This window comes from Morus notabilis, unplaced genomic scaffold (assembly GCF_000414095.1).
Source record: "Morus notabilis unplaced genomic scaffold, ASM41409v2 Scaffold1242, whole genome shotgun sequence".
Taxonomy (NCBI): Eukaryota; Viridiplantae; Streptophyta; class Magnoliopsida; order Rosales; family Moraceae; genus Morus; species Morus notabilis.
Genome location: NW_010358947.1, coordinates 1,728 through 12,634, shown reverse-complemented (window position 1 = coordinate 12,634; position 10,907 = coordinate 1,728). Strand labels below are relative to the sequence as shown.

The 10,907-nt window shown below is 37.0% G+C and overlaps 2 protein-coding genes across 2 annotated transcripts; both read right to left on the bottom strand.

Annotated features, from left to right (window-relative positions):
• Nucleotides 1-1,193: 1,193 nt before the first annotated feature.
• Nucleotides 1,194-5,321, bottom strand: LOC21393766 (beta-glucuronosyltransferase GlcAT14B). The gene is made up of 4 exons (XM_010093609.2): nt 4,532-5,321; nt 4,351-4,426; nt 4,124-4,239; nt 1,194-2,119 (listed from the first exon to the last, which is right to left on the bottom strand). Exons 1-4 carry the CDS (start codon nt 5,112-5,114, stop codon nt 1,605-1,607), a joined length of 1,290 nt encoding a protein of 429 aa, XP_010091911.1. The 5' UTR covers nt 5,115-5,321; the 3' UTR covers nt 1,194-1,604.
• Nucleotides 5,322-7,515: 2,194 nt separating this feature from the next.
• On the bottom strand, nt 7,516-10,536 carry LOC21393765 (pentatricopeptide repeat-containing protein At5g39980, chloroplastic). Its single transcript, XM_010093608.2, has 2 exons — nt 8,334-10,536; nt 7,516-7,606 (listed from the first exon to the last, which is right to left on the bottom strand). The coding sequence occupies exon 1, from the start codon at nt 10,442-10,444 to the stop codon at nt 8,378-8,380; it is 2,067 nt and encodes a 688-aa protein (XP_010091910.1). The 5' UTR covers nt 10,445-10,536; the 3' UTR covers nt 7,516-7,606; nt 8,334-8,377.
• Nucleotides 10,537-10,907: the final 371 nt, after the last annotated feature.

The window sequence follows — 10,907 nt, the reverse complement described above, 5'->3', positions numbered from 1 at the left end:
TCCAAATTTATTTTGAAGAGTTTAAGTTATAATATTCATAATAAAGGACTTTTTATTGTCTAAAGATTTATTAAAGACTTAGTTTTTAAAAAAAAGATTTATTAAGGCCAATTTTACAGAATTTAGACGAGTAGCTATAGATGACGAGTTATGTTCTGAAAGTTTTGGACAAAGATAATCAAATAGTTGAACTTCGATGGTATGATGGATGGTCATTGCATTAGTGCTACTCGAAGAAAGGAAATGCAGCCACAGAGAAATTGACTCACTGAGAAAGAAAAGAGTGAATATGAGGGACTAATAAGATAATTCTCTTACCTGATGTAGGCTTAGCCTATCCACCTTTAATATTGGAAGTCTTGAGATACAATAAAAAGAAATAAATCAAATTTATTATGAAAGTTGGTGTCCCTAACATTAATATTAGAGACAGACTCGGTGCGATGAAAATAAAAAAGTTCTGAGAATGATATGGGCATTTGAAAAATAAAAAAGTTGAATATCCATTCCAAATGAGTGTATAATATGGGCATTTGAGGAAATAAAATAAAGTCCAATGAAGCCGAGTGGCGAATATCAAATCCCTAATTGATTAAGCTCATAGAGTCTAGTTAGTGATTAAATCTCTTTGTTTTACTTCCAAGAAATTGAGAAAGCAATAGCCCAACTAGCTGGTGGCTAGATGGTAATATCTTGAGTTCGAAGGTACATGTTTGTAAACTGGATTCAGATACCCTCCCTCAACCACCAATAACAAAAAAAAAAAGGCCCCTGGAAAGCAACATTTAGGTTTTAGATTCAGATGTCCTGCCACATAGCTAAAAGGGTTTTGAAATGTGGACCAAACAGACGTAAATTAAATTAAGTTATGCAACTAATGAGATAAATGCCGTTTAAAACTCTACAGAGCCACAGACAACAGAGTATACATTTATTTAACAAGCAGAGCAGTGCATAGATCGCCAGGAAATTCAATGTGTCACTTAAAAGCAAAGATTTCTCCTCAATACTTATCTGTTCTAGATTTGTGACGTGCCTAAGAGCAGCAATCGATAAAATCAGAAGACAAATACATCAGATGGGCACCCCTAATGAAACAGGCAAGAAAACATTATTGTTTTTTCAATCCAAATCAAGGAATATAATTCTTGTACTACATTAAGGATTCTCATCTCTGAAGCAGCAAAATAGAATCAGGTAAAATGTTTTCTTTAATTTCCTCTTTTGAACATTCATCTTCTAATTACTTTTACAAGCATGATCGGTCCAACATAGATTTACGGCTGCATTGGTAACAGCAGGACCTGGACATATGGTTCTAAATATTTTACAAAAACAGAAAAGGGGAACCATGTGCTATGCTAGTGTATCAGTTTGGTCGGTGCATACCGTGTCATCACTGCAGCAAGTATCCAGATCTCTTTAGTCGAGTAGTTCAGCCAAAGTCCAAATCATTCTTGTCACTCTATAGGCCAGATATATGACTCTGCTTAATCCCCCATCTTCAATTCCTACTAAAAGATCGTGGCTTCTTCCATCTTCAAGTGAAAACTAACTCAATTTGCACAAGAATCACATCCTAAAAAAAAATTCTTGAAAATTTGTTATTTGCACTGTCTCGGTCGAAACTTCTCCTGTGATAACAGATAGCTAGTTAAAGTTTCCAGCCTTTTAGCACCAAGGCCGGGCCTGAGGATTGTGGTATCACCAGTAACAGAGCATGGATCGCTGCCGTTTTCCTTGCTTCCTATGCACCAACCACCAGGAACAACCAAGCCAGGACCGCGAGACAAGAGCACAGAATCAATTTCGTCAAGCACTGGCTCATCTCTGCGGAACTTCCTTGCAAAAGGAGCATTACTGTCAATCATCCTCTTCATGTCAGCATGGTTGAGGTGGTGAGGATGTTGCTTGGGAGGATTGTCCCAAGATATGAAGTGGAGATCGCTATTCACAGTTGTATTGCGAAAATCTTGAGCATTACAAATCACAGTATGGAAGTATCCTTCTGGGGATGATATAAAATTTGCATAGTACATGAGAACTGTTCGAGGTAGGTTGTCCCATCCCCATATGCAGTAATCAATGAAAGGCCTAGAAAGTGCCATCCAAGCCGAACCTATAACATAAAGCAAAAATCAGTCCCTTTATCAATAGTCTTGAACACTGAACAAGAACTTGCAATGAGGTCAAACTCTGTGAATACCATTTTACAATATCCAACACAAATGGCACACATTTAACCATTTTTTTACCTAGCTAATTTCACTGATCATGGAATATTCTTATTGTAATGTGAATATGATATTTGAACAAAACCATGAACATTCAACAAATGAATGCAGTAAGGAACTCAAGATCCACTCAAGCTATATCTCCAAGAACAAGAGCTATTTCACTGGAGTAGACCAAGTATATGTTTAGCAAAAATGAATAAATAATAAAGGCAAACTTGAATACTCATGAATATCATAATTGCAAAAGTACTAGGAACTCTTAACCAAGTAAATGTTTTCCTTTTCCCTGTATATACTTCCCCAACCCCAGTCAAAAGGAAAATACAATCTATCTCAATAAGTAACTTTCGGAAAAATGGATCTATCACTCACTATAATTTTCTACAAGTAAATTGCACATTAGGTAATACACATATGGTGCAGCATCTTATTGACCCCACAAATCAATTTAAACTATGGCAGGTCGAGAGGCATAAACAAACATATTTCAGATACTAAAAAATAGAGTTTAGAATTTCTTGTTTTTTTTTTAAAAAACGTTATGTAGAGTTTGGTAGTTTTCCAGAAACCATTTCAGTAAATTCCCCTCATTTCACTGTTATTTAGTTAGTTTCCACTATGGTGGTGTTTTTGCTTCTCCCCTCATTTCACTGTTATTTAGTTAGTTTCCACTATGGTGTTTTTGCTTCTCTATAAATAGGGCCTAGTGATTGAATTTTCAATACACACTTGATCAATGACATCGATTATTCAGAATTCCTCGCCTGTTCTCTTCCTTCTGAATTCTAAATTTTCTTTCTCTTCCCCTCTTTACTTCTCTTCCTTTATCTCTTTATCTCTCTCTTACTCTCTCTACATCCTTGATGTGTTTGTCTGGCATCAAGTAGTTTTGATGAAAACAAGCAGGTCCAGAGCTGTGAGTCAATCTTTGAAAATCTAAGCTGTTACACATTATTGGCATCAAAAACAACCATTTACCTACAACCTAGAATGTGATATCCAGAAATATGCTTTTTTCATTTTTCCCACAATGGTTCCATCCAACGTATTCACACAGGAACTTTTGGAAAGTCTTCTAAAAATTCATTCTTGAAGTTGAACGGTTACTAGGAATCAATAAATGGCGTTTTATATGTCATTTAAAATCGGAAACAGAACACTGGAACGAGAATCTTCTCAAAACTACTGGTCCCCTAAAAATTTATGCTCAAAAAGTTTCTATTCTAGAAAAACAAGCAGAGCCAGAATATTTAGTCCCTCCTGCAATCATATGATATTCAGAGAAAGCTGCCCGGCCTTTCATAAATTGATTATTAAAAGAAACACATTTTCCCAATTCTTAATCCATACCTCCATCTAATTGTCATCACATGTTCTTAAAAGATAAAACAGCGACCACACACTTCTAAACTTTATTTTGATTTTCAATATCATTATTGACAGACTTAAGGAGAACATGATGCATTTGGATGCAAACCATAAATTATTTCTTCTTTTGATAACATTTTCTAGTGTTAATGAATATAGTACCAAGGTTTATCAACTGGCACCTGAAGACAGTATAACAATCTGCTGAAATTCCATGATCTCAATGAAAAAAAAAATAATAATAATAATAAATAAAAAGTTGAACATCAAAGTAGAAAGGACAATGATTTCTACTCTAACAAGACATAAGGTGCACCTACGAAAGTTTAATAGAATCAGTTATCTGCACCCGACTGGAAAAATGTTAAAGCGGCAAAAACAACAGATATCAATATGTTGTATGTTGATCACCTAAAAATGGAAACTTGACTTAGAAACATAAACCCAACACGAAAAACAACACTGTCTCTTATGTTAACCAAAATGAAAAATAAAGATGATAACAAGTATATAATAACCTGTAAAAAGCTTGAATGCAGTTGGTACACTTCTCCGTTGTGTAACCCAGAAAACATCCTCTTTCTTTGTCATATACAACCCAGGATCTACAATTATTGGCTTTGCTCTTTGATACCTGAAAATATATAGTGTCGCAGACTCAATAAAACAAATTTACCCACCAAAAATATAAGGCAAGAAACGAAAAAGATCTGAATTTCTTTCTTTCTTTCTTTTCAGCACATACTCTTTCCACCCAATGTTACTGGTATGATCGATGAAATTAAGATCCCGTGGCAAGTACGAAAACGTGTGTAGCAGATCTGATTAAAAGAAAAAACAAAAAACATAAGATTAATCACGAGAATAAGAAGAAGAAGAAAATTCCCAAATTTCGAATCGAGAACTATGGAAGACAAGAGACCCACCGTCCTGAGTAACAAGAGGATAATCAGAGGCGCTGAGGTTGATAAACCAATCCCAATCGCCTCCTTCCTTCAAGAGAATCGCGGCGGCGTGGAGCGTGTTGGCGACCATGGTCGGTCCTCGGTAGGTCACGAGATTGGCCTTTGTGATCATCCTCACATTGCCGAACTTGGCGTAGGTCGGGTGATCCTTCACGTAATTCTGCAGATCCAGCCTCTCCTCCGGCGGCGACTCGAGGTCAAGGTGGACGACGTAGCAGTTCCTCGGGTGGTAGAGGGCTTCGAGCGTCCGCTTCAGCATATTGCCGTCGCCATTGGAGCCGGAGATGAGGTAGGCGAAGCGCGGAGGCGGAGGAAGGTTCGAGACCGGGACCGGATGGAGCTTGGATTCGACGAAGACGGAGTTCGACGCCGTCAAGGAGCGGTAGAAGGGAAGCAGAGGCGTCCCGTCCGACGAGGTTAACGTCGTCAGAAACAAGAGGAAGAGAGATACGATCGAGCCTATCGCCAGAGGGAAGATCCACTTCCTTTCCGCCCCACCATGATGGTTCCTCAGATGCATGTAATAGCTCTTCAGCTTCTTCATCTTCTTCTTCTTCTCCTCCAAATCACGCCCAACTGATTCGCATAAAGTTTCTCGGAGCTTCTTCCTAAGAACGGAAAGTGAAGGAAAATGAGGGAAAATCGAACGATAAATTTTTTTTTCCTTTTCTTTTTTCGTTAAGCTGGGTAATGAACCAATGGGTATTGTATCTTCACCTGAGAGGGCGTCTGATTGTGAAAGTGGGATTGGAAAATGATTTGGAAGCTCTTATATAAAATTGTTTCATTTTCCCCGTTTCTTAAGTTTTTAATTTTTAATTTTTTGTATTTTGTAATTTTCTTTTTTTTTTTTATTTTGCCGTAATTTAGACGGGACCACTTTGAGACCGGTAATTATACACTATTACCAATTAATGAATTTAAGCTCAAAACTGTTTAATTCAACTCCAAGTAATTTAATTCAACTACGTAATTAACCAATTAGAGGGCAAAGACTATGGTTCTTTTTTTAAATGAATTAGATTGTTCATGCCTAACATGCATTGACTTCAAAAGTGGAATTCTCTCATCAGGCTACAGATTTTTTTTTTTTTTTTTTTAGTTGCTAAGAAGAGATTTGACGAATAAGTTTTATTTAACTGTGCAATTTCAGCACAGGGAAATATTTATTAGGTCCAACTAAATGGGAATTCTTTCCGGAAAAAGAATAAATAAAACAAAAGTCACTTTCAAAAAAAAAAAAAAAAAGAAAAACAAAAGTGGATGTGAAGAGAGGGAAGAGATAGTGATCAAAGTAATTTGATCTTTAATTTAGCATAGCATAAATGTGTACTTTACGGTCCTTTTAATGCGGTTGCGTTCAATTACTTCCAAATCTTATTATTTTGTATTGGTTTTCTTTGTTTTACTCTGACGTAATAATTTTGGGCAATATTGAAATCAATAGTGATATATATAAAACAAACATGAATCAAGTGGTTCATTTTTTTTTCTTAAAAAAATAAGGTATATTTCTTGGACAGGAAAATTCATACTTCCATAATGTGTTCTCACGCACTTATCTATTGTGATTATAGATCCTTAAACCTTTGACTAGTCCAACAAAAAAGAAGGAAAAAAAAAAAAATAGCCAGAGTGAGAGGAATGATCTAATCTATTTCGGAGAAAATTAAGGCAATATTATTTAGGAAGCAAGAAGAGCATGGCTCGCAAACCTAGAGATTATATGCCAAAAAACCTCTTTAATATGCTCCTTATACTCATTCTCATTCAGTGCATCGTATCTTAATCTTATAAGTGTTTTATTTATTTATTTATTTATTTTGTAGTTTGAACCGGCATAAAATAAGGATGCAAGGCACGTTGACCCCTATAATCTGCTTATCTAAATAATTAAAAATAGTGGTCTTGTAGCAAAAAAGGAATTACTAGTCAACACAATACGTAATTTTGTACCTGTATTTGTACCAAAGGAAGGAACAAATCTTAAGGAGGAAAAAAGAAAAAAATATAAGGCATGGAAAGACTTGCCAAGCGTGGACCCAAAACATTAGAAGTGCCATCGCTCACCTGCTAAACTGCCTACCTAACTTATCTAGTAAATGATATCTAAATCTCAGCCACCCATTAGCTTTACTATGTTTAATTGCTTCTACCTATCTGAAAGAAAATTCTAATCCATCCTTAATCAGTCGGCTACCACTGAAGTTAACCAGTGTCTGGTAACAATGATAATTATGGAACGACACAAGGAGCCATTTCCATTTTACATGCCGTTTTTAGCATTCCAAAGTCAAGAATGTGCGACAGACATATATATGGCATAGAGCCTAGAACAAGGACTTGAAAAGGGCAATCCATTTATTGATCATAGGACGCCTGTTGATTTAATTCCATCGTATAGGAAGATGGGATCACAGCATAGCACGATTAAATTAACTCAAGAGCGGTGGGGTGACAGGTGACTCTTGTGGCACTATCTTACCATAAATGATGGAAGATAAGCTGATAAGCGTTAAAGGTTTGCCAAGCAAGCATGCAACAAAGGCTTGAGATTTTTTTTTTGCTAGGCTATATGAAAAAGATACTTAATTGTTAAGATACTTAGGCCCCTTCATTTTACCGATTCGAGTTTTACTACAGTAAAAAACTCTCAGAAACAGTCACATCTAACTTTTTTGCTACAGTAAAAAAACTCTCACATAAAGTCACATCTCAACTCGAATAAGCAAACTAAACGGGCCCTTAATTGTTAGGTTATGTTTTCAACAGTCAAATCTGATCGTATAATTTATAATTTAGAGATTATTTTAATTAAATCTGACATTCAGAGACATATATTATGCTAGGATATGACCATTATGGTCAGCTCTTTTCCTATTTTCTATTTTTTTTTTACTTTTTTTTTTAAGAACTAATTACCTATGAGGGAACTGTTTGAGGGGTGGTTCAGCAAAATGGACATATAACAAAGAAAAGGCATCCATGACCATTGTTTTGTACATATTTGCAATGCGGGCATGGATGTTGGTGTACCTGAAATGCCAAGCAAAGTATCAGTCAAAACCTGTATGCAATAAAGTATAAACGAATAAGTTACAATCCTTAAAGAAAATGTTTTTAAATGTATCGTTAAGATGGGATTGCAGAAAATCCACGCTCTTTTACGATTAAGAAGAGATTAACCGTATAGGCTTAACCAGAAAAAATCTTTTGGTCAAAATAAGCTTTTTTTCAGGATAGTCAAGTCAGTTTGGTTGTTAGTTAGTTAAAGAGATTAGTGAGCCGTATCTAAGACGGTGTAAATTCATATCTAATTCATTCATATATAACTTATTTTCTCTTTGTTTTCAAATTCTTTTCCTTCTGAATTTTTTTCTTCAGATTTTATAATAGGATGGCGCCACGAGCACTAACTTCAGTAGTTTGAAATTTTCCCACAAGAAATCTTTGTTTTTCTTTTTTAAAAGATGTGCTCTTTTTAATGAACATAAATAACATAAATAGCCTAGCAGAAAAAAAGAAAAAAAGGCCATGAAAATGTTTTTATTTCATTTGTTTCTTTCTGTTTGAGGTTGAGGGGCCATGGGATTTATTTGAATTTCTTCTAGTACTCAACTCATTTCCATTCATTTGAGATGTCTTTCTCAAAAACATAAATGCAGGTTGAAGAATAGAAAGGCACTGGATTTAAGAATATGTAACAAAAACATATCTATGGCAGAATATATTCACAGATTAATCAGCAAAATGAGTAGCTTACAATAGTTTGAAAAAATGTATAGGACATAACCAGTTATCAACTTCTTAAGGTATTCGCGATTTCAAAATTCCTCTGTCATTCATCCTGTTCATGATTCGCGATGCGTCGTTAAGTTTATTTGCTCTTTCATAGATGCCGGCAACAACAAGATGTAACTCCTTGTTAATGTTAGGATCAGACTCCAATCTCTCAAACAGTTCCTCTACCATCTTGAAATCCTTTCGCGCACCATAGAGACTGATCATCTGAAAGTGAACTTCATCCGAGAAAACACACCCTTCTTCCTGCATCTCTTTATATACAGCATCTGCCTTCTCGAAATCTCGCAACTTGCCATACGCATTCAGGACTAATGCAATCACATTGGAATCGGGAAAATACCCGACACCTCTCATCTTGTCAAAAACCTCAGTGAGATTTGCGTACTTCTTGTTCTTTGAGAAAAGCTCTATCATGCAGCTAAAGACAGATATATCTTTTATCTCCCCAGCATCGCTAGCCTGACGGAAAACCCACGTAGCCTCTTCCAGGCGACCAGCTCCTGCGAGAATGGTTATTGCAGTCTCCCTAGGAATGTTGTCTGGACGCTTGAGCTCGTGAAGTAAGCGCTTAGCATGAGCAACCAAGCCTGCTTTCTCATAAGCCACAATCATTGTCTGATAAAGAACCTGATCAATCTCAACCCCTGAGCTCCTCAACTTTTGAAACAGAATTGCCGCCCTGTCCAATTTCCCCGCCTTACCCCATATAGATATTATTGTCGAGTACGTAATGGCATTCGGTTCGATCCCTCTCTTCTGCATTTCTTGCACGAGATTCGTAGCTTTTTCATGCTCAAGAGATTTACCATAAATCTTAATCATAGTGTTGTATGTGACAACATTCTGCTCAATATCCTTCCTTTGCATCAAGCGGAAAAGATGGATGGCTTCCCCGAAAAGCTCAGCCTCACCATACACCCTTAAAAGGGTATTATAACTCACAACATTAGGTTCAATTCCCATCTTCCTCATGCTCCAAAACAACCGATCAGCTTCCTTAGCCATATCAAGCTGCCCATAAACATCAATCATAATGTTGCAAGTCGTGAGATCAAGACGGCATCTGACCTCATTCATCTCGGAAAACACGGATAACGCCTCGATAAACTTTTGATTCTCAACATACATAGTCAATAGAGTCGAATAGCTAACCGTATCCGGCAAGACGCCTGCAGCCCTCATCTCCGTTATCAGAAGACGAGCCTCTCGAAAAAGCTTAGCTTTCCCAAACACATTAATCATCGAATTGTAAGCGACAAGGTCCGGTGTAATACCCGACCACTTCAATCTCGAAAAGATGGAGATTGCCTTGGAGTAATCACACAACTTTCGAGAAAGCTCAATCAAATTACTATACAAAACAAGATCACCGGACACCCGGTCCTGCTCCATTTTCTGTAACCAAGAAAGCGCGGCATCGAACATGCCCTCTTTCCCAAAATAAGTGATGAGCGTGGAATAAGTATACCTATCAGGAGCCAAAGCTCTCTGGCGCATTTCATCAAACAGGCCGTGCGCAACTTGCCACTGCTTCGCGCGAAGCACGTTTCGCAAAGCGACGTTGTAAGCGAAGACCGAGGGAGTGTAGAGAGCCTGTTCATTAATCCAGTCGAGAATGGCGAGCGAGCGTTGCCAGTCGGTCTCGCGAGATAGCACCAAAACCATGAACTTTATAGAGAGCTGTCGGCCTTTGTACGGCGAGAGTACGGAAAAGAGCTCTTGCTCGTTCTGGGTCTGCCATATCGACCTCAGAAGCTCGTCCATGTCCACGCTGTGATCCAAGTAGGCCGGTTCTCGTGGGTGACGACGGTGGAGAAGTTGGCCGGACGGCGTCGTTTCGTGGGGTGATGGTGATGATGATGTTCTTCTCCAGACATCTTTGGACTTTGAATAGGCCAATACGAGGATGGGCTTTGTCCTGTTCTTCTTCTTCTTCTTGGACTTGAAGATGAAAGGTAATGTGGTGTGATTGTTGGAATTGATGATGTGGGGCAATGGTGGAAGCGAGAAGAAGGAAGATGGAGATGTGCAGCCGAGTTGTATGGAAGTAGAAAGCGAGAAAACACGCATTTTTTTTTTTTTTTTTTTTGAGAGAGTGCTTTGATTTTGTTGGCTTGAATTACGGAATTATTATTAAAACGATTTTATATACTCTGTTTTAAAATATTTTTTTATTTTTTAAAACGGTTCAAAACGCTTCTTAATTTATAAAAAAACGGATCAATTTACCCTTTTTCATCCACTTACATTTATGATATCTGACATGCTATTAGAATTTAATCAAAGATGTCAAACTCTAATTATTTCTATAATAAAAGATTAAATATTAAAAATAATAAAGAAGAAATAAAAAAAAATGGCAATTAAAAAACAACTGTAAATCCCCTAATCATCGTCCTCAACCTCAAGACTTTAACAAGAAACCTGCAAATCCAATGGCAGAAAAGTTCTCTTTAACTATGGAACGCACGCCCACCAAAAACAATGATTCAAAAACAAAACGCCTTCACTAGTTCACTTATTCAAACAAACT

What these genes read in the sequence shown, in the direction of transcription:
- LOC21393765 (XM_010093608.2), bottom strand. Translation starts at nt 10,444, where the DNA reads ATGCGTGTTTTCTCGCTTTCTACTTCCATACAACTCGGCTGCACATCT.
- LOC21393766 (XM_010093609.2), bottom strand. Translation starts at nt 5,114, where the DNA reads ATGAAGAAGCTGAAGAGCTATTACATGCATCTGAGGAACCATCATGGT. An exon ending in TCCTCTTGTTACTCAGGACG is followed by an intron (nt 4,427 to 4,531) that starts GTGGGTCTCTTG and finishes TCTTTTAATCAG; the next exon opens with ATCTGCTACACACGTTTTCG. An exon ending in TGCATTCAAGCTTTTTACAG is followed by an intron (nt 2,120 to 4,123) that starts GTTATTATATAC and finishes TTTATGTTATAG; the next exon opens with GTTCGGCTTGGATGGCACTT.